Source organism: Macrobrachium rosenbergii, chromosome 28 (assembly GCF_040412425.1).
Source record: "Macrobrachium rosenbergii isolate ZJJX-2024 chromosome 28, ASM4041242v1, whole genome shotgun sequence".
NCBI lineage: Eukaryota > Metazoa > Arthropoda > Malacostraca > Decapoda > Palaemonidae > Macrobrachium > Macrobrachium rosenbergii.
This window is the reverse complement of record NC_089768.1, coordinates 8,645,189-8,669,134: the sequence shown is the minus strand read 5'-3', so window position 1 is coordinate 8,669,134 and position 23,946 is coordinate 8,645,189. Positions and strand designations below refer to the sequence as shown.

Genomic DNA, 23,946 nt, shown 5'->3' with positions numbered 1-23,946 from the left:
AGGAGAAAGGAACATTAGAGAAGGCAACAAACAATACCCCTGGTTTTTGTAGCTGCATCTTTATTGTTCAAAGATTGACCTGAGGCTAGCGTCCCATCATCAATCTCAAATCTGACTCATTTCTAGATGAATACTGTGGCTTCAGTCTACTAATCCATTCAGAGGAGACTCCTTTGCATCTGTCAACTTAAGAATGCATATTTCCAATTTCTTGCACACCCAAACTCCAAGTTTTTGCTTTTTTTTATGAGAAAAACAGTGTCCTGATTCAATCCTCTGTTTTGTATTGGCTTCTGCACTTATGGTTTTTGCCAGGGATTTAGCACAAGTCAAAATCTGGGCACACAGGAATGGATAATGTTGAGGCGATATCTAGGCTTATAGATCACGTGATAGAAATTGGCCCTAAATCAGATTACAAGGGCCATCTATCTTGACATGAAAGATGAAAACAATGGAAGCTTGGTTCAACCAACAGAGTACAGAATCTAATTCTTTGCAAGGATAGAATTTTGTGCAGAATTGAGTAGATCTACAGTGGTAGTGGCTGGATACAAGCAACCTAACAAAAGTGTAGAACTAGTCCTTCCAGCTCCAGAAATTCTCCTATTGTCAAATAACCCCACAAAGTGACAGGTATCTGGTACTTGTAAGACATAAATTACCTAGAAGTGATAGCAGTACTTCTGGCACTGAAAGCCAATGAATGGCATGCATCTAGCATAATGTTTAACAGAAGTCAGAGAGATTATGTCATCTGGCCATGTGGGTTTTTGCTTGGGCCAAGGAACATGAAGTGAACAGTGTGACCAGAAGAAAAATATTCAAATGAATAGCCTCAGCAACAGGACAACAAGATTCTGTCTTAAGAATAGTCAGTCATTCTCAACATATGTAAGATATTGTGGCAACTAAGGAGAGCCTCAATGGTGGATTTGCCAGTAGCAATTAGCAAAAAGAGGTTGCTGTGTAATTTACAGCTCTACCTAGTTTGACAGCCTGAAAAGTGGATGTATTCACGCATCCCTGAGACAGCATGGAGGTATACGCATTTCCTCCATCTGCAGTAAGGGAGAAATTCCTGGACAAATGATGGCTTATCTCAAAGTAACCATAAAAGCCCTTTCTGGCTGAGCAAGAAGTGCTTTGGATTTTTTCTTCTTGCTGATGGATAGACAACTGTCCTAAGACATCCACATTTCCACAGGTTTCACTACAACCTAGGCATAGATTTTGAGTATCATTCAAACCATGAAATACTTTGAAACATCTGATAAAAACACCCATTTATAACCCTGGTAATTTTCAATACCAGTAATTGTTACACTCACTGTTTGTTCCCAAAAGACTTTTGTTTAACTGTTAACTACATCAATAAAAAAAATTAACAAGGCTTCTGACTAAATTCAAATAAGGTTGAATTTAACTATGAAGGCATGTTGCTTCTAACTAACAAGTCAAGGCACCAAGTGAGTGTACAGTACTTTCACAATATAAGCATCATAAAACAGATAATTGATAAAGTTTATCGCTAACAAGATTTAAGTTTTCAAAACATCTAACTTTATCCTGCCCTTTTTGTGACTGAAGACGATTTAGCTTACAATTATTTTTGCAAATAAAAATATTTTATACTATACAGTAAATTAAATTTTCATGAGTCAGTTTCAATAGCAGGACTAATATACTTTCACAAATTTTCCTGCACTGGGCTCCCTAGTTTTATCAAGAATATTTATAAATATCAGTACTGTATTGTATACATACAGCATGTCAAATAATGGAGATGGGGTAATACTGTAGCAATACAAAACAAAAAAAAATGTGAATTCAGGATATGAGACAATGGAGGAATCTTAATAAATAACTTTGTAATGCATTTCAGGCAATCTGAGACAGGTGATTGAAAGTATAGGACACCCATTCTAATTATTAATACCAGGTAAAAGTTCAAAGATTGAGTTACATAAACATTGACATACTAAACTATGAAGTGTATTAAGTGAAAAATTATTATTCAAATAGACAAATCTGTTATCAAATTCATTAAGCATTATAAAAAACATAATGTCAAGCTGGACTGAAACCATTCAGAATGAAGCTCCATTTGTGTGAAAGGCACTGTATTGACTATAAAATTTATATTTTGCATTCTTTAAAAAAAAAAAATGAACTATAATAACTTGGCAGGAAATGAAAAATCAGACGCAAAATGTTCCTTTGAGGTTCTTTACTTTTACATGGCTTTGTGACATACACAAAGATTGATGAAATGAGTCTCCTCATTAATGGCCACTCTGTCCTATAGAAAAAATATTTTCCTGGCTTTCTGCAATTTCCTCTGGAGAAATACCAATGATATACTGATGACCATCATCCGACATCACTTGCGACAGGGTCATAAGAGCTTGATTTTCTTCAACACCTAGGATCGGCGTTCTGTCACTGCTTTCAATAACATTTAGCACAATATCATCCTGTCTTCGGTCTCTTATTATCTTAGGTTCCAAGTGACCACCTTTTTGAACAACATCAAGCACTGAAGATTCATGAGGACTGCCTTCCAACAGGTCTTCTTCTATTACCTCATCAAACCTGGTCTCTGCTGTCTTTTGAAGATTATAGCTTACTAGGTTACAGTTACCCGTTCTCTTCAAAAAACTGTCTGCTGACTCCATGTTATCTACATTAATAGTAAAAACTTGCGAGTTGTGGGAGCTAATATCCCTGGCATTATCTGTTGATTCAAAAACAAGAGCATCTGAACTGATACTGGCAAGTGTATCCACAGTTTCTTCCTTTATAAAATTTATTCTGCTTACATGTTCATTGTCAACAGCCTCAGCTTTAATAGCTGTATTGCCCATGGTCACAGACATACTGGTTGGTAACTTCAAGGTCAAAGCCTGTCTTCCAGAATGATCATTCAGGGATTCTGAGTTATGACAATCTATGTTTTGAATAACACCTGCTTCAAACACAAAGGCTTTCTGTTTATCATCTGGTAATGCATGTCCTGCATTACTGTTCTCTATACCAACACTTTTCATGTGATCTCCATCATCCACAGCTTCTATCTTAATATTTATATTATCTGCTTCTCCTGTAACAAGTGATTGTACTGGCAGTCTTACAGCTACACCATCAAGTTGAACAGAAGTACTTGGTAATGCAGCACTGTTGGCTCGTTTCTCCATTGCCTCCTTAAAGAGCTGATCTTCATGAATTGTCACGTGACGTGCATATTTCTGAAGGTCTGCAACTTCCAATGAACATGTCTGGAAAAAGGTAAGGTCATTTCAGGAATGTAAACAATGATCTAGAGCCACACAAATAGTCAATGACAAAGCTGTCAAACACAATACAGTATAGAAAAGAAAACATGCAGCGCAAAACAAATTATAAGATAATGTCTCATTTTAGAGAAATTCTATATAATAAACACTGTTTCATCATATGCAATTACTTTTACAGAGCCTAATCGTGCATCACGCTTGATTCCAAGACACTGTCTACCAGAAATAGCAGCAGCCCAAGAGATTAAGGCAGGTAGGGACAAGAACACAGGTAATGAGTGGTCTGTGGTACATCTTGTAAAACTAATAGGTATGTATTTAAAAAATTAATTTTGGCTTGAAAATATCTATTTGGTGAAACACAAAACCCAACAACTTACATTACCCTGAGTAGTTATGTAGTTGGGAATGTTTTGTTCTAGTAAAGGCATTCTGTTCATTAATGAAATGGAACTTCATTAGTAGGATTAAGTCATAACTTGAGGGTCCGACAAGTGATGCATGACAAATACCTCCGTGGTTAGGTGAAGAGGCAAGAGTCTCGGCCCTGCAGGAATGAGTTGTTCACAAGAGGGTGAACAAAAAAGGCCAATGTGATGTCGAGTCTTTACATGTTGAAGACCCTGTCCTTCAAGCTAAAGAAGTAAAAGTTTAAATATCTGAGCTAAATTCCTCTATGATAAATCTACCTGATGGAGGAATCACCACATTACCTCTAAAATATATGGGAATGGATCCATCTAAAAAAAAATTATGGCTCATAATATTAACTTGGAGGCTTAAATTGAATTTTACCCTCAAATTGGTATGAGTACCACCCGACTCAGTTAACGGATATATCGTCATAGCCACAACTGAGCATGAAACCGGTTCTTTGTTCTTCCACACTTCTGCTGTCCAGGTGATGAAATAGGTTGATTGTGACATATCTATGGCAAATTAAAGTTAATTCTCTCCCCATTTTCAATCTGGAACATTTAGGAACTGAATTTCCCAAAGAAATCTGTTGCAGAGGCTCTCAGTGTGTACTTTATGGAAAGTAAGAGCATGAAGTCGGTGAAATTTTCCATTCAACAATGGTACAATCTGAGAGACGAGAGATCAAGACTTACGCTCAGCAAATAAAGAATCGAGCCACAGAAGAAACGTATCCTTTGGTGACAGATTCAGTCAAAAATTAATGGAGATATCTATAGACAGCTCAATACACACAGAGGATAGTTGTTCTTGTCAAGATCCGTATGTTGACTGCCACCGTGCAAAGCATATACCACCTCACGAGATACCTAAGTCTGTGCCCCTGTTCTCAACACCTGCAAGAGGGAGAAATGATAGCCTTTGATGGCCAAGACACAGAACATCCTGAATCTATGCAGGAAAAGTAGGGAGACCACTACTAGTGGAGTAGAAGCAATGAGTGGATCAGAGCTCATTATAAGTGACAAAAAACTGGCCACTTGGCCTGGTACAGATTGCTTCCCTGGGTTAACAATAAATTTGGTAGCCCATCATAAAAAGCCCCCACCTGGGGCTTTTTATGATGGGCTGCTACTCAGCTAACTGCAACAGTCACTTGTTAGACACTTCAAATAGTGGGAAAAATAAGATAATTACATTATCACAAAGCTAAGAAAAAGCCAATACGACCTACAAGCTCAGTGCTGGGGAATGTAAGTAATAAAAAATTACAACACTTCAGAAACTACCTCCAATCCAGTGAAGAATCAGCAAGTGATGTTTACTAAAATTAAGCAATTTATGTTATCACCATAACAAGGAAAAATTAAAGTAATTAAATGAAAACTGGAAAGGTATTAGATAATCCAAAACAGTTCTAAAGGTCTGGGAATCACTGAAGTTGTTCACCAGTTGCAGATACAAAGTTAGCTACCTGAGACTTAAGGGATCTTATGTAAATATGCCAACTTACAAGAACCATCTGACTTTTCTGCTACAACTGGATTGATGTGTCTATACCAACACACTACTATGTATGTTTGATTAACAAGTTTGTAATCAAAAAAGTTGTCATAATGAACTAAGCACATTACTAGACAAAGCCTGACAAGAGAGGCTCTGTCAAGGAGGCCAATTTGAGAATGCTTAAGGAAGTGACTGTTGACAATGTAAGGGGACAATTACAAGGATGAAGAAAAGACACCAGCAACTGAGGATAATACATGTGAAATGCTGTGGTATGGCAGTTAAAAGCATGACAGTGGCGGACAATAGTGTTTAAATTATGTCTGGATGCGGGAATGATTGTAAAGGAATAGGTAAGATGAATAATTGTTCCTTTGTATTAGAGTGAAGGTCACAGAGGTGTAGCATCACTTAGTACACCACCACCCAATAATAAAAGAATATTTATTTTTTAATTCTGTATACTGTATGGTTATTCACCTCACACCTAACGATTAACTGTTACTCTTCAAAAAACCTTCATTACCTTATGCAACTTTTAATTTTGCAACAAAACCTGGAAATCTAAAAAATTTAAATAACAGGGACTAAATGTTGAACTTCCTTACCTGACATTTGTATAAAAAGCTTTCTTTCCGATGGTATTTATTAATGTGCTTTTTGAAATGAAGGATGTGTGAACTTTCATACTGGCAAGTTACATGGGGACATTTGAAGGGTTTAGTGAGAAAGTGCACCCATTTGTGACGGCGTACAGTAGTTGGATCTCGATACCAATGCCCACACAACTCACACTGATGTGGTTTTTCCCGTGTATGCTTCCTGAAAAGGCATGCAGAAATTTAATGAAAATAAAACTGAATTATGAAAGTAATGTATTCTTAAGATTTTATGTGTTAAATATCACTAAAGGTTGTAAAATTTGTACAAAATATTTTTTTTCAGCAAACCATTCAACAGACACAGTCCAAAAGAAAAACACTTTCACCTGACTAGGTATGCATTTGGGTAACTCAGCACCCAAGGAGGTGAAAGTCTCTCCCTGTCTTGTTTTACACCACCTCATCAGTTTACAACTGCCAGAGAAGCTATTTATTTGGGAAGGCCTCTTGTTGTAAAAGATACATGAAACCAGGTGCTGAGGTGAGTAACATGAACTAATTGAAACCTTGTTAGTAAAGTCATAGATTGTACTTTTCTGGCTCTTCAAACAGAATACAGCATACACAGTTCATAAAGCTTTCTCGTAAAAGGTACAGTATGTGGTCTATGAGGGTGAGGAGTTCCGTTAAACTGATAAACTTAATATGTATTTCACTGTCCCCTTAGTTGCTGTGGTATAAGTTTTTAGTAATTTATGAGTCAAATTTCTCAAACAGAACCAAACTAATATAGATGATGGCTGCAAGCAGACAACACTGATAACTGCATCAACATCCATATTCTGCTGAAAACCAGAGAGCTGGAAACAGCCCAAGTTTCATGACCCCTAACTTTAGCTTTGGATGCCCAGAATGCAGAAGCATCTTCACAATTACTACCTCCTACCAGAAGATGGTATTTTTTATACTTCAGTCTCAGGCAAGCCAGCAACTGAGAACAAACATTAACCCTCATTATGAGAAAATGTCATACAAGATATATTTCATGGCTCTAACTAGGCAAAAAGTCAAGGCCCTCATTCCATTTCTCTGTTGATTCCAATCAACTACCCAATTTCACATATTTCTGCATATTATTATTAAAAATCAGTTTAACCAGACCACTGAGCTGACTATCAGCTCTCACAGGGCTGGCTCAAAGGATTAGGATGAAATACCAGGTTTAGACCACAGGCTTAGAACTGGGACCAGATAGGTCATTCGCATGATGGTGAATAAATGAAAATGAAGTTTAAAAGAAAAAACTGCATAATGAACATGCTTTTACACTGAAACACATGTATATGATAAATACATCTGCTCATTTCCATACATATAAAAAAGATTAAAAAGAATAAAATAAAATTTCCAAAAAATTAAAATTCAGAATAAATTAGAGTAATTTTTTTTTTTTTCTTTTCATTAAACGCCCTATGGGCTTCTGTATTTTCATTATTTACTTGGTTTTATATTTTGCCTATCAAGTTACACTTCTTCATGAATATTAAAATTGGGATGACTGAAAATGTATAGGATTCCGACAAAATTTCCCCCATCGATTTATTTCCAAAGGTTGATACTCGCTGTTGATTATATTTTGGACAGTCACACAAGACATAAGTTTTGCAATTGTAATAAATCACAAAAATCAAGGAAACTTCCACACTTTATTATAGTGCATAAAGTATTTTATTATTTACAAAAATGAAATTTCTGTTCTTTTAAATTCAATATGTCATTCTAACTATAATCTTGTTTTTGCATTTTAAGATACCTGTACCATAATAATTTAATATTGTTTATATGCTCACGAAAAGTAAACCAGAACTGTTTCACCACAAACAAGTTTCAAACCTTCAAATTCTCAAATAAATTTTAAACAAATTGATTAGTATGCATGAAATTTTCTTTAATAAACTTTATTTTTGTAAGCACATTATTATTACTGTTACTATTATTATTATTATTATGTGTATGTATATTTACTGATGAACTTCATAACTATATGAAAACTACACTGTACTGTGCACAATGCTGTATCACAGTATCTTCAACAGAGCCTCCTATTTCTTCAATGTTACTCCAGTATTCTTATATAGTACTGTATAATATGCTATATACAGTGCATACTTCAATCTTTTAACATGGAATATGTAAAGTGCAGAGTAACCCATTTATGATAACAGAAGTCTTATGGAAATTCATCTCTCAATTTATATTATAAATATTTAACAAAGGCAAAAGTTCACACAAAAAAATTGTGTATGGAACCAAAATTCTAGATGGATAATCTCCATGAGTTGTGTCTCATCATACAACACTGCTATCTTTCTTCATTATTTTCTATAAAAATTCTATACAGACAACATACAGCTTCAACACTTTCCAAAGACTTAACCAGTTACTTTCAGATAACAGCAACTCTTTGATATTAACATGGAATTAAAATTTCATAAAGATGTGGGGGTACAAAAATGAAAGGGAGGTCAATCATGCAAAGCATATGAATTGCCAAGAGCAAAATTATTACAGGTAAATAACTAAAAATATATAAAATTATAAAGTAACACAATTACCTTATATGTATTCCCAGATCATATTTCCTCGTACATTTGTAAGGACAATGTGGACAGCTGTGGCGCTTAACTTTAACCTTTAAGTGAATCTGTAAAGACAAAACCCGTCATAATGCAACTGGATGACATGCCTTCTTATATCAACTGTGTGACATTTTTGTTTCAAAACAAACCTATTACTTTACAAAACCTCTTGTGCATTCATGAAAACTCACAAATACTCCTATAAAGAAGTAGAAAACTTTCAGCTCCACCTAGCTGAGTAAACATCCAGGCTCTACCAGGTCTCTGGTGACAGACTGTGACGCTAGATGTCTGTCACTATCTAAATACCTGGCGAACTTCTGATCTGGTGTAATTACCTTTTCACACTTGTTTACATATAATAATTTTACTTTATTTACAGCTTTCATTTACTAAATGTATGAAAGCTCATTCCTAAATGGAATATCTTGAGTCAAATCCTTCCTTTCTTACATTTTAGAGAGGTTTTTTGATAGCGTAGCTCCATGGTGACCAAATTAATATCAAAGAATTCTCTTCTAGTTGGTCTTTTGGCCAGGTTTTGTGTCATAATGATTAACATTATAACACATGATGGAGTATACAATGGACTCAAAGATAAGAGGGTACTTTCCCTATCTTCAGCGAAGCTGAACCCAGTTTTTCCAACGTCACAAGAACCTGCAAGAAAGGGAAGTGGCTGTTGCGTATGCGCATCTGCCCTCTTGTTTACAACCAGGCTGTTAAAAGACCAAGGAGCCATTACTCTCTGTTTGGTCTAAAGCGAATGGTTCACATCGTTACCAGCGCTCCGAAAAAATTATACTTTTTTTCTCCGTTTTAGTATTGAGGATTATGGAAACATCAAAAATAGCAAGATAAGTGCTCAATATTAACAAACAGTTAAAAGTTTTAAGCTTCTGGAATTTACGTAATTTGTGTTAAAGCCGGAACCCGGCTCAATGATCGCTAGCCTACCTAGTTTCGTAAAGCATTGATTGCTACCTAGTTTCATAAAATACAATTGTTTTAAATTCTAACTAAATGTTTTAAATAAAAGAAATGTTCCACAACTTATTATTAATATGGAAAATCCTTTCAGATTATACAATGTCTACAATAATCTAGGCAGTAAGTGAGAATAATTCAGACTAGATTAAAAGTGGATGTTGTCTGTAGCCTATGTCCTTGGATTACGTACCCTAAGTGGCCTAGCTCAGACTGAGGACCCTAGGATCAGATAATAACAATATCTGGGCAAAGTCAATTGATAGCCTAACAATGAGGCTACATATTAGTATAAATTTTTTCCCTTTTATATAAGCCTGTGCACTTAAGCATGAGCTAAATAATCCAGGACTAGCCTAGGCATTACCTTATATCAAGTTAAGTGGTAACTTTTCATGAAACATCCCATTTTTGGACTAAATTGTTAGCCTAGACCATGTAATTAGGACTAGATGAAATCGTAATCTGTGCTGGATGAGATGGTAACCTAGCCTTAAGGCTACATACTAAGGTAGGCTAATTGTGTTTTGTTTATGTAACCCATACACTTTAAGTGTGAATTAAATAATCCAGATTAGGCAGTAGCCTAGATTAGAGTAAGTTATAACCTGGTTATGAGGTTACACATTAGTGATTACTGTTTTATATAGTAAACCAAATAGCATAGGATTGGATATAAACAACAAACTGGGTTAGACAAATAGTTGAACAATTATAAGGTTACATATTAGTAAGTTTTCTGTTTTTATAATAATCTGGATTAGGCAATACCCTATACTAGGTTAAGAAAGAACAAATAAGCCTAGGATTATACATAAACAGTATCCTAGCCTAAATACAATAACCTAGCTTGTTATGACTCGGTAGCATATCTGTAAGGTTACAAGCTAGTAGGGTCTTGTGTAGCCTATATCCTTAAAGGTGATATAAATCTACAGTAGAACAGGCAGTAGCCTAACCGTATTAAGTAGGAACCCCTTATAAGGAATATCCTACTATAAGCCTAAAACAATGATGGCCGAATATCAGATGAAAAGGTAGTCTCGGCCACATAAAATAGAAAAACAGATAAGAGAATTACTTTCTGTAAAGTTTATATCTTTTAAGTTGTAAATAAGCCTAGAATAGGTTAAGCAAGAACCTTCTAAGAAATCCTCTATTCTTAGCTTAACGTAGATTGTACTAGAATCATTACCCTAAGCTACATAAAACAGTAGTTTGGGTTAGTCAAACAAATTAGTTCATAGCAGTTAGTCTGGCATGACAATTGGAATTAAAAATTTCACTTGGCCACTGCAAAAGGACTAACAGTGTATAAGTAATACAGTCATGTACAGGTATGAAAACTAACCTAAACCTTAGAAGGTTTAACATAGATATTTAATTAAATGTATTAAAACTGCACAATTGTAATCAAATTAACCTGTAATATGGAAACTATATGAGGAACTACAGAAGTGTCCTTCACTTAAAAACAATTAATACTGACTATATGAGAAACTACAGAAGTGTCCTTCACTTAAAAACAATTAATACTAACGAGCTTCTAATAACAGCTTGCTTTGTATCACTACAAGGCTGCCATTAGGCAGGATCCTCAGTTCAAGTGTTCCATAGCAAACTGCTCGGTTCACTTTTTGCCAGTGGGTACCGCCCATACCACCTGCCATGAGCATAGTCCTTGTAAAAAAACAAGGAAAATTTGCTTGGTCGCCAGATTTGGGCGAGATCTGTAGTATGCTCCTGGCAGCAAGTTTTAAGGACGAAACAGCTCCTTTTAAGCTGTCTCAATGGGGCCTAGGGTTCAGTAGGGGTGAGGAAGGGGGAGATTATCTTTTCAGCAGAACTCCGGCAGCAGATATTTAACCCATCCTCTTAACAACATCAATGTTTGAGCCAAAACCCATTAACATCAGTCACCAATACCCCCCAGGTTAACCCTGTGGAGGAAGTAGAGGACTCTTTACATGGAGTTCACATTTTTATTAAAAAATATGAACTGAACATTGCAATCGAAATGGCCCTGCTGAACACAGAAGGCTCAGGGACATAAGCTAGCCATGGGAGAAACCTCCTAGAAGGAATTTTATTCCCATGCAGCTATCATTGCTGAATAGGATCTTTCCCCCAAAAGGGACACTGTACTGGGATCCACCTAACTCAGAGTGAAATGTTTACTTTTTTGGAAGGGTATAGTAACTTGCCCAGGACTTCTCCCCCTTGATTAACAGGCAGTTACAGTTTAGTTGCTGAAGCTCAGTTAGATTGCACAAGCTCCCCCAAAAGGGATACACAGTTTATGGCAAGCTCCCCCAGAAGGGATACACAGTTTATGGCAAGCTCCCCCAAAAGGGATACACAGTTTATGGCAAGCTCCCCCAAAAGGGATAGACAGTTTGCGGCAAGCTCCCCTAAAAAAGGGGATACACAGTTTGCGGCATTTGATCAGTTCTGTAAGGAAATTGAGACTTTACTGACCTGTACCCCCAAAAGGGATACACAGTTTGCAGCAAGCTCCCCCAAAATGGATACACAGTTTGTGACATTTGATCAGTTCTGTAAGGAAATTGAGTTTTTATTGACCTGTACCCCTAAAGGGATACACAGTCTGCAGCAAGCTCCCCCAAAAGGGATACAATGTTTGCTGCAAGTTCCCCCAAAAGGGATACAATGTTTGCTGCAAGTTCCCCAAAAGGGATACACAGTTCGTGCCATTTGGTCAATTCCGTAAAGAAATTGAGTACCATCAACGATGCCCTTGCCACAGAACAGCAATATATAAGGGACACGAAGCATGATTCTGAAAAGCAAAGTCAATCAGTCATGTACACACCAAAGTGTAAAAGTACTACATCCTGTAACCGAAAAGTGAGTGTAGATACATCTAATGATGGAACTGAGAGCATTACATGAAAGCAATCATCCCCATTCTTAATCACTTTGGCAGGCAAGCTGGACAGAATACCAAAATTCCTGTCCCAAGATACTGGTCTGTCTCTGGATATAAAAGAAACCTCAGTAAATTTTATAGATCTTCCAAAGTTCTATATTTAACAAAAAATTAAATGTAGAACCCCTGGTGTGGGGTGCAAAGAAAAACCTTTATACATTTTTTATTTTTTTTTAATTTGTATTCAAGAATACAATAAAAAATCCTTTGTTTACTTTGATGATGGTTTGAACTATGTGTAGGCAATGGTTTGATGGTAATAGGGTAATTTATGAAATTTACTATTGAGTTTGGATATCTCTTGAAACTAAGTTTGGCAGTTAAACATGTTTTACGATTCTGCCTGGGAGTTTTCTGTTTAGCAGTCCACCACAGTCCAGTCGAGAGCAGTGTTTTATCAACCCTGCCTAGATTTTCTGGAGATTTTATATTTTGGAAAGTTTCGTGTAGGCATGGAGCAGTAAATTCCACCAAGGCTGAGAGGAGAAATTTTGAGGGCTGAGGAAGACGACCCATGAAACTTCGGCATTATCATCTTGCCTATATAGTGTTTTGAAGACCAGCATCTCACGGAACGTAAGTCACTTGAGAGTTTTTATGCAGGTTCAATAAGATTGTTCTGTTCCTTTGATTGATTTGTGCATACTCTGACCTAAATCATGTTCGCAAGCATGTCGATAAAAATTAAAGTAAAGGACTCGATCATTATTATAATTACCATTCAACTTATGCCTGTTGTATACAAACCATTAATATTTCGTTCCATTTAAGAAATTTTCCTAAATAATTAAATTTATTCTTTACATAATTACAAATTTTCATTTACAAAATATACGTAATTACACAAAGCTAGTTCTTTCATGAGGCTAGTTGAATTTTTTGCTATTAACATTAAATTTAATATTATTTTCCCACTATAAATTGGTTATTTCAAGAGCTATTTTCTTAACTGCAGGTCCTTTATGTATGGTGAAATGAATTTTGGTGGAGAGGCAACAGTCCACACACACCAGGATACCATGGGTGATATCTTCTCAGGGTAGAGAAATGGCATTTAACAAGACTTGTAATGTAACTTATTAAATTCAATATTTATCATGTCTTTGGATTTACATCCTCATCATGATTTGCTATTTTTTACCATACTGGAATCCGTGGGCCAGTCCTAAGGGATATCAATATGACTAGCATATTGATACCTCTTGCATCAAATTATCATAAGATGGTTGACAAGACCAACACTGCTCCCTTAACTGGTTTCGAAAGTGAACTCTAATTCCAGAAATGGTACCCTTTCTTGATAATCAAGACCATGAAAAAATGGAGCTAGACAGGCTGGACTGCAAGATGCAGGGAAGCAAAATTAATTTGAGTAAAAATATTTCAAGGTGTATCTGGGATAAAATACCACAGCTGAATTAAAATGTATCAGTTTGAGAGGATGGAAGCAACATGGGGAAAACCTGATAAAATATGAAAATGAGAGAGTACAAAGAGATTTAAATTCAAGCTAGGGGAAAGGAAACTCTCCAAGTTTGAAAACTCTCCAAGTTTGAAAACTTTCTCATCTTAGCTTCAACACATAACAAAACCATTACATGGTGATGCCATATAACTATCAAAGCAATCTCTAATTGAGAGGGATCATGGAATGCATGATCAAAGAGGAACTATTAAGCTCAATAAATAGCCAGCCAATTTCATTTCATACAAGCAGGACTTTAAGAAATACCAGATGTTGCACAGTGATGTGATCCAGTTTTATGTATCACAGAGTCAAAGAGGTTAAGAACATGTTTCCATGATTCACAGTTTTTGCAGAGAGATTTAAACCCTCCAACTGGGTGAGCCAAAACATTTAATTACTAGGTTGAGAACTCCATTGCAGCCTTCATCCCCAGAGGTCTAGACTTGCCCATATCTCAGAACAATAGATGACAAAATCTATTAATACTTAGGTGATTAATTTTTCATACAAGCTATTACAACACTGACTATTGATGCAAGTCCCCACCTTCTAACTCAGATATTTCTTGCAGTTCCTGGATCAGGTGGCATGAATGATGTGTGGCTGCTTGGGACCTGAGGATCTGTCCACACATACATACATTAGTCATAGCAGGTGTAAACTTGATCCATTAATCTCAAAAGAAATATGCAAGGAGGAGTACTGTACTTGAAAGACAGGGATAAGGGAATTGGGGGTCTCAGAGGATTTATAAATTTAATTTTCACTAATGAGGCTAGGACCCTGCTATAAACATCTGTCAGGTGTTTTCCAGCTATTTGTATATTCATATGTACTGTCCTGCTTGCAAATATATTATGAATTTCTACCACTGTATCAGTCCTCTGAAGATGGCTTAATTAGCAATAAAGCAGACACCGGTGTTTGATGTACATAGTACTACTATCTGACTACCATTTTCTTACGTTGTTTCAAGAGACAGAAGCATCTGGAACAAATTTGAGTGCATACAATGGCTTTATTATCAGTACTGGGTCTGAATAAAAATTACATGTTCATAGTACTGTATGTATTAAAATATGGATTACTGATCTCATGAATAACAATAACCACTTACAGTATTCATGTGTTTTTTGAGAGATTGTCTATCAGAAAACCACTTCTCACATTTGGTGCAGTATGCCTTTTGATGCCACTGAGGAAGAGCTTCTGCATTACGTACGTGAAGTACTTCATGATTCAGGAGTTGGGCATGTTGACGAAAAGCCTTGCCACAAACCTGCAAAATTAATAATTAGGAAAAATATTCTAAGGGAGCATAAAACTTGTCATGCTTAAACAAAATAATGAAAACTGTCTATATTTCAAAAAGAGAGGTAATAACTAACAAGGTTTTGATAGCTATCTCTGAAATAGGTCTGATATACTTGGCTTAACAGTACATCCAGCCTACTGAGGTACTGGTTAGTTTGTACTCCATCAAGACCAATCATATAACCTAAAATGATAAATCCAACAGCATTAACCCTCATGGTCCAGGCTGAGTATATGGTAACTCATCCTAGATCGGGCAAACTCTGAGGATAGCCAGTTACAAAAAATAGTGAGATCAATGGAAAGAGGATGACATGTACAAGCACATACGAAAGAATTACAAAATTTAAGCTGCCGAGCGAGTTAGAAACTACAGTAAACCCCCATATTTGCGGTCTCACAATTTGCGGACTCACCTATTCGCAGATTTCTCTATGGAACATATATACGTATCTGCTGAAAATTCGCCCATTCGCGGTATTTTTGACTGAGAAATATTCACTAATTACTGTATTTTCATATAATTTTCATGACTAAATGCACTTTTTGTGACAAAACTATTAAAATACTCAGCTACCCAGGTAGTGCTCGAGTTACGATACTTCGCCTTACAATAATTCAATTTGCTATGGGGTAAGCAATTAATACCAATACAACAATATTTATAAAATATTTTTAAATTTCACACGGGTGCAGGCAGTGAGAGAAACCAAACAACAATAGACCAACTTCTTTTTCTCCATCTCTTTATCCCATCTTCTAGTTAAAAAAGTAAGAGAATGATAAAAGTATTGTTAGTAACATTATGCTCTTGTGTAAATGCGTACAGCCATAAACAACCGAACAAGAAACTACTGTTTTGCTTATATCCGAATCGGATAACAACAGCCATTTTGCTTGTATTTCAACCATCGTATGGTAGTAAACAATAACCGTAGTTATAGCACATATGACGTTAAGTAGAATAGGACCGATATATTTTTACATTATGCCCTTATTCAGTATGGATAAAAGATTGGCAATGAAATATACTGCTGAATTTAAGCTGCAAGTTGTAGCTGAAGCTGAGAAAACAATGTTCAAGCCGCTAATGACTATAAATTACCGTGCATCGGCAACACGGATGAAACTCGACCATAATTAAAACTGGAGAGAAAGTATTTTAATCAAAATTACTGGGCATGAAAGAACACATATTACTGCTATTTTTACACCAATAAATGATAAAATACATAAAGCTCGTATTATGATGAAATCAAGTGAAAAAAGCAAATGGAATCTTGATTTTTTGTAAACAAAACAAACATGCCCCCAAACAGCCAACGTCATCTATTAACAAAAAAAATAGCTAAATTAATTTCACAACAAGACATATTTAAGTTATATTTCAACTTAAAAACACTTTGTATAACGAAAAATAACCTTGCCTCATATAAATAAAGTATCTAGAGATTCATTTACGGTAACTAGTAGCAAGAAAAGCCCTCTGAACCGAGTTAAATACAGCAAAATAAACTTACCACATAATCAATTTCCAAAACAAAACATTGATTGCTATGATTGCAATTTATAATACAAAAGCAATATAAGAATAAATACAACATTATTGGATACAGTGATTTATAGCATAACATTTTAAAAGACCCATGGAAAAGATGCATATTCATATGTTGATGTTTGTATAATACGATATTATGTGAATATAGAGTACAGTACAATGTAGGCTAGCCTACCATATACGATATACCATAGTGTAGGCTAAGCTAATTCATGTTTGTTATTCAATTTTTCTTTGTGTTAAATTAACACTGAATTATCATAAGTCACTCTGCACGAACCTCCAGAATTAGCTGACATTAATAATTACTACAGTGAACCCCCCGTATTCACGTTCTCAAGGTTTGCAGACTCACCCATTCACGGGTTTTTCTATGGAACCTATCTAAAAAATTTTCGCGAGAAACTCACGCATTCGCGGTTTTTTCTATGGAACGTATCTATAAAAATATTCGCGGGAAACTCCATGTTCATGGATGCAGATTTTTTTGTCTTTTTCATATAGCAATATTCTGTATTTTCATATTTATTGTATAATAACATTAAATAATCAAGCAAATCAATAATAATACTGTACTACAGTACTGTACATATAATAGTAATAGAAATTAAATAATAATATTATGTAATACTACACTGGGTACCTTAATAATAATAAATAATAAAGTTAAATCATATGGGTAGTAACTGGTGATGAATGTTGATTTCAGTATGCTGTAGATGATGATGATGATGAATTAGCTGTGCAGTACGATGTATGGCGGGAGGCGCTGTCATGTTAAGGTATTTGAACATGGCAATGAAGGTGGTACAGTAGGGCTGCATGAGTATTTTACCTTGTTCATGCTCAATGCAGGCAACCGCAATTAATGTCATGCTGTAATGGGCTGCTACTTCTCCGTGACTTTTGCCCTCCCTTAACAAAACAATCATGTCTACAGTACTTTCTTCCCATCAGTCATTACAGTAATTGTAGGCTATTGGCCAGAGGCCTTAGAAGAAGCAGAGCATTCAGAGGACATCTTAATGCACGATTTCAAAAAATATTTGTAAGCCATAGTACTGTACACGTAAAACACACAAACGTGAGTTAGCAACAAAACGGTTTATAGTGGGTCATTTGCCGATAATTTGCCGCTGCGGTATACACATGGTACTACCGGTTGCGCGTACATATACTACCACTGATCTTCTGCGCATAGTGTACGTACATTTTATAAAATGTTTTGTTGTAGGATGATTTTTAAATATTACATACAAAAAAAGTGTTTTAGGATGATACACAGTACAGTACAGTACTACGGGTAGTACGTAGAGCATATCTAAAATACGTAAGACAACAGAAATACTGCAGGGTACGTATGTTTACATCTGCGGTACGTAGCTTTTTCATGTATGTACTAAATATATATTAATGACTACTGTAAGTACATTTTGTAAGTTGAAAAACGATTTACTAATTTTCAAATATTACAGTACTGTAATATATTAACGTAAACAGCAAAATTTCAATAACATATTTGTTTTTCTTAAAAGTGCTTCACCCAAGCCACCTCCCTGCAAATATAAAGAAATCGCGATGCTGGACGCTGTGTACCCAGGAAGAGTGATACTTGACACACTATTGGCTGTCATCTGCAAAGCAGCCAATCCAGAAGCACCATTCATTTTCCTTGGCACTCACTGGCTGTTCACTTGGCACTGATTGGCTGAACATTCACAACCAACTCATGAACACGGAATTCTGGGAGACCGCTCCACAGCATCCTCCTCAGATTGTGCGTATACGTTCGCAGCATCTTACCATGTGAAACCGTGTGTCTGTCCATTGTGATTTTTTATCTTTGTGCATCAGCGGTATTCGGCCCTAAAAAACGCCCTGCTCCTTCAAAGCCTTCTGGCAAAGAGTCTAAAAGAAAGAAGACTGTTATGAAACTCGAGGAGAAGGTGAAACTTCTTGACATGTTGAAGGAGGGCAAAAGTTTTGCCGTGGTTGGCCGCCATTTCAGTGTAATGAGAGCACAGTGAGATATATCAAGAAGAAAGAGGCAGAGATACGCAAGTCTGTGAGTATGAGCTACTTCGGTAGTGCAAAGACAGTTGCAACAGTGCAGGATAAAACAATTGTGAAAATGGAATCTGCTCTGGCAATCTGGATAAAGGACTGCTGGAAGAAAAACGTGCTCCTCGACTCCAACATCATTTGCGAGAAAGGGCAACAACTCTACCAGCAGTTATCAACTGCTAAGGAAGGCGACGACGTAGTACAGGCAGAGGAAGGTGTTGAAGAAGGCGAATTAAAATTTTTAGGCTTTGATGAACCAGCAGAAGAAGAAGGGGAAAGCAGGACCATCATCAGCGCCTCAAGGTTTCCAGGCCAGCAAGGGGTGGTTCCACCGATTTCAAAAGCGGTTCCACCTAAAGTCTGTTACTCTGCATGGGGAATCAACATCTGCAGACATTGAAGCAGCCACGAAATATCTGGAGGCCTTCAAGAAGATCATCAAGGAGAAGGGCTACCATCCAGAACAGGTGTTTAATATGGATGAGACTGGCCTGTTCTGGAAGATGCCTTCCCGGACATACCTTATGAAGGACGAAGCTAAAGCCTCCAGATTCAAGGCCCAGAAGGATAGGGTTACCCTCATCATGTGTGGGAATGCAGCTGGTTTCATGCTTAAACCAGGCCTCATTTACAAGGCTGCAAACCCCAGGGCCCTCAAGAATAAGAACAAGGCATTGCTTCCTGTGTTCTGGATGCATAACCCTAAGGCCTGGATCACCAAAGTCCTCACAGAGTACTGGTTCCATCAGAGCTTCATCCCTCAAGTTAGGCAATACCTGAACGACTTGGCCATGGAGTTCAAAGTGTTGCTGATTATGGATAATGCTGGTGGCCACCCTCTCGATCTTTCTTACAAGGGAGTCCAGTTTGAGTTCCTCGCTCCCAACACCACCTCTCTCCTCCAGCCTATGGACCAGGGCGTGATCCGTGCCTTCAAGGCACTCTATACCGGGAACTCCCTCCATCACCTTGTAAATGCAATAGACAGTGACAGTGAATTTACACTAAAAGAATATTGGCGTAAATTCACGACTGCCACATGTCTGAGCAACATCAGCCGATCACTGAATGACATGAAGAAGGAGACCCTGAACGCATGCTGGAACAAGTTGTGGCCAGTGTGTGTTCATGATTACAGGGGCTTCTCTCCTGAAGAAATTCAACATTCGGCCATTAATAAGGCTGCCCAGTTGGCGAGGATTCTAGGCGGAGAAGGCTTCGAGGACATCACCGAGGATGAAATCGGCACCCTTATTGATCCTCACTCTGACCCCCTGACGGACCAGGATTTGGAAGAGCTGACGAAGTCTGCCAGTGAGGAAGAAGATACGCCAGGTTCAGGGGAGGAGCAGGAGGAAGAGGAGAGCGGCCTGACTTTGGAACGTCTGTCCCACATTAAGAGAATGATTAAGGATACGCAGGAGTATGTTTCAACATGGGATCCTTTTGTGGAACGCTCCTTAAAGTTTTCAACATCCTTGATTCAGTGTGGGAGCCCTATAATCAAACCCTCACCACCATGAAAAAGCAGCGACAGCAGCTGCCTATCACCATGTTCATCAAACGGACGAAGAAGGCCCCTCCAAAGCCTCCCAAATCACCCAAAGTAGTGCCTCTCGAATTGCCTGAAGAAGTGCCTCCCCAATTGCCTGAAGTAGTGCCTCTCGAATCGCCCAAAGAAGTGCCTCCCCAACTGCCTGAAGTCGTGCCTCCCAAATCAACTGAAGAAGTGCCTCCCAAAGCGCCTCCTGAAGGTGAAGAGGCATGCTCAGATGAGTTGTAACTCCTCTGCTTTGCTGTGCACTCATATCTTCATCGTCATTCATCGCACTGCACAGATAATTCATCATCATCATCTTTAATCAACATTCATCGCTGGTGGGTACCCGTATGATTTACGTATGTAGTAATCATAATATATAAGTAGTATTAAATTTTTTAAAATGTGCATAAATTTTTTTTATTTTTTGTCTCTCTTTTTGTGAATTAAGTATACGTAAATACCAATGTTTCCCCCGAAAAGAAAATAGGACGGCTTGTAACTGTATCAAAGAAAATGTGCGTGGCTGAATACGTCGGGGGGACTGGATTATTTTCACCTACAGCTGTAAGCCATACAGTACGTACGTATAAATGTAACGATAAAATGTTTAAGATGGCTTGGAAATTATATTAATAGTATCATTTCAAAGATTAATACAGTAATAAGGTAACAGTTTAATGTATATTTGATGTAGGCTGGTATTTTTAGGTATACAGTACTTTGGTGTTTGACCTTTCATGGTAGACAGGTACAAATATACGTAGTATTAAATTTTTTGAAATGTGCATACGTTTTTTTAGTTTTTGTCTCTCTCTCTTTTTGTGAATTACATACTGTATACGTAAATACCAACGGTTCCCCCCGAAAAGAAAACGGGACGGCTTATAACTGTATGAAAGAAAATGTGCGTGGGGCTGAATACGTAGGGGAGACTGGATTATTTTCACCTACAGCTGTAAGCCATACAGTACGTACGTATAAATGTAATGATAAAATGTTTAAGATGGCTTGGAAATTATATTAATAGTATCATTTCAAAGATTAATACAGTAATAAGGTAATAGTTTAATGTATATTTGATGTAGGCTAGTATTTTTAGGCATACTTTGGTGTTTGACCCTTCATGGTGGACAGGTATAAGCGTTTTTAAAGGGGCGTTGTAAGCATTCGCGGATTTGACCTATTCGCGGGGGTCTGGAATGCATCCCCCGCGAATACGGGGGGTTCACTGTATATCGCGTATGTACAGAGTATACTTTATAGTGTAGGCTAGACTACCATATATGTATACATGGTACTGAATACCCTAATGCAGGCTAGGCTATATTCGAGATACGTTTTTTCCAACAAACGATGGGTTTTTTGGAACCTAACCTCATTATCAGCAGGATAATACCTGTATAAGCATTTTTAGTTTTTTGTGTGTGTGTGAACTATCAAAATAGGCAGTTCTAAGTGTTTTTAGAAGGGTTCTAAGTATTCATGGATTTTAGCTATTCGCGGGGGGGTGTGGTACGCATCCCCCACGAATACGGGGGTTTACTGTATAGCTATATAATTACTTGGTAAGTTACTTATATGAAATAATAAATTAATAGATAAAAATGTATTAAAATGTAAGGAGAATAACATAATAATAAGCTTTACTATAGGGCATGTGGTACTTACTTTACAAACATATTCACGAACATCTGAATGAATTTTCTGGTGAACAATAAGCTTTTGTTCAGCATCAGTTTTGTAGGTAAGACATATTCCACAAGTAAGAAGATCAACATCTATGCTATGTGCTTTCCACAGATGCATCTGGCACATTCCCCACTGCAATGAAAAAACAAAGCAATAATTCACAACACATATGAAATAGTCCAATAAACAGCTAGAGCCAATCTCTCTCTTTTTATGGAAAATCTGCATTTCAAAAGAATGCGATACTTAAAATTCATATCCAGTCTCACACTACCCTGAAATGAAGTCATGAATTATACTAACCTTCAAAAACCTTCCTGGGCATTCACAACAGCAATACAGCTTCTCTTCACCTTTCTCAGATTCATCATGGCATTTTTCATGTATCTTCACATTTTCCTCAGAAGTGAATCGAAATCTACAGTGGTCAACTGAACACCTGTTTAAGTGATAAACACTGTAAATGTCTAGAACATTCTTTAGGCAAAAGCATTAAGGACTATTCTTTATGGATTACTGATAATCATGCCAAAATTCAAGGATTACATTCAAAAGAAATAGCATCATTAAAAAAAATTTAGATGGAAAAACTTTGGACCCTAAGAGTGAAAAGTTGTTAGAAAATAATTTTAACCAAGGATCCAAATTTCCTCAGTTTTGACATGGAAAGAAACTCAATACCAACTATTCAACATAGCATTTTGAAAATAAAAAATAATGTTGAATGAAACTTACTTGATGACCTTTTCCTTATTACTTGCAAGTACTGGTTTTGGTCTCTGTTTTTGAAGCCAGTATTGTTCATCTAGATTCTTAGGTGCTTTTATGCGACGTTTCTGATTCTCATTTTTTTCATCTTCAGTATCCTCCTAAAATAAGATAGTCTACTCAATGCAAATATGGAGAGACATGGCTTAAAATCAAATAAATTAGCACATAACTTCAATTTAAAGCTAACCGACTATTTGTGAATAAGACAAATGTTAATTTCCAAAAGTGGATAGCTTTCATACTTCAAAAACTAATCAGAAAAAAACCAGCTTAAGAATATAAGGGTAATGCAGCCTATTTAATCTGAGTTTAGTATATGAAAAAATAAACACAGCATCTGAACATTATAATTTTCAACATTTGCCTACCACTGATCAAAAAAAAAAAAAAAAAAAAAGCACAAAAACTCAAAACATATTTGTACAAGATTTATCTGAGTTATAAGGTGTTGAAACATCTCCCATTGATAATTACAGTACTGTACCTGTGCTAATACCCGAGATTCTCGGTGACCAAAGAGCAACCCAGGTTGGGTAGGAAGACTAAGGACAATTTTCCTTTTCTTTTTTCTGTTCTCTTTCCTCACTTCAGCTGGATGCTCCTAAAAGTAACAAAAAGTTTAAGCCAATTATGCCAAAGGCTTCCACAGAAATAATACAGTATACTGTATAAATATAAAACCGTTGGTACCCTAACCGTTGAATGTTCATACATGGGACTGAACCCAGACAGGATTTACTTGGGTATTATATTTAACATTCAGAAATATTATATTTAACATTTAGAAATGGAGTTATTCCAGCCATAACAACTATAATACATTAGATTACAGACTTTATAATGGGTATTTACAGTCTTTGTGATATACATACACAATAAGCATACAGTAATGGAACCAGCAAATAGGTCATAAAAATATGGAATAAGATATCTTCATCTGCATTACTAAAGTAGAGATGTAGAAATTTTTTGTTTTATGACAAACCCATTACTCATAATTATGCCATTTTGTTGCCAATGAAATCCCAGACACTTTAGTCCATGGACAAATAAAGCCATAAAAGAAAATTTCATTCAGCCAGTAGCCTTGTTAATGCATATACAAAGCCCTGAATCTCCAATAGTTAAATGCCTTACTTTGC

General features: G+C 36.6%; 1 protein-coding gene and 1 long non-coding RNA gene across 8 annotated transcripts in view; one reads left to right on the top strand and one right to left on the bottom strand.

Annotated features, from left to right (window-relative positions):
- The window catches only part of LOC136854016 (uncharacterized), a 53,918-nt gene extending 38,971 nt beyond the window's left edge, over nucleotides 1–14,947 (top strand). For 2 of the 3 annotated variants that reach the window (XR_010857597.1, XR_010857598.1), the window contains exons 3-6: nucleotides 3,475–3,549; nucleotides 6,165–6,362; nucleotides 12,848–12,973; nucleotides 13,353–14,947. This is a non-coding gene — a long non-coding RNA (uncharacterized lncRNA). Of the gene's footprint in view, nucleotides 1–3,148; nucleotides 3,289–3,474; nucleotides 3,550–6,164; nucleotides 6,363–12,847; nucleotides 12,974–13,352 lie in introns of those variants that run through there. The other variant, XR_010857596.1, reaches the window with a different exon arrangement.
- LOC136854007 (uncharacterized) overlaps nucleotides 2,216–23,946 on the bottom strand; it is a 49,337-nt gene continuing 27,606 nt past the window's right edge. For all 5 annotated transcript variants that reach the window (XM_067129970.1, XM_067129971.1, XM_067129966.1 and 2 more), the window contains 8 exons: nucleotides 23,289–23,405; nucleotides 22,769–22,902; nucleotides 22,337–22,472; nucleotides 22,013–22,165; nucleotides 14,983–15,144; nucleotides 8,437–8,525; nucleotides 5,828–6,041; nucleotides 2,216–3,278 (listed from right to left, as the gene is read on the bottom strand). In XM_067129970.1, the coding sequence (XP_066986071.1) occupies nucleotides 2,286–3,278; nucleotides 5,828–6,041; nucleotides 8,437–8,525; nucleotides 14,983–15,144; nucleotides 22,013–22,165; nucleotides 22,337–22,472; nucleotides 22,769–22,902; nucleotides 23,289–23,405 (1,998 nt within the window). In that variant the 3' untranslated portion in view covers nucleotides 2,216–2,285. The remainder of the gene's footprint in view (nucleotides 3,279–5,827; nucleotides 6,042–8,436; nucleotides 8,526–14,982; nucleotides 15,145–22,012; nucleotides 22,166–22,336; nucleotides 22,473–22,768; nucleotides 22,903–23,288; nucleotides 23,406–23,946) is intronic.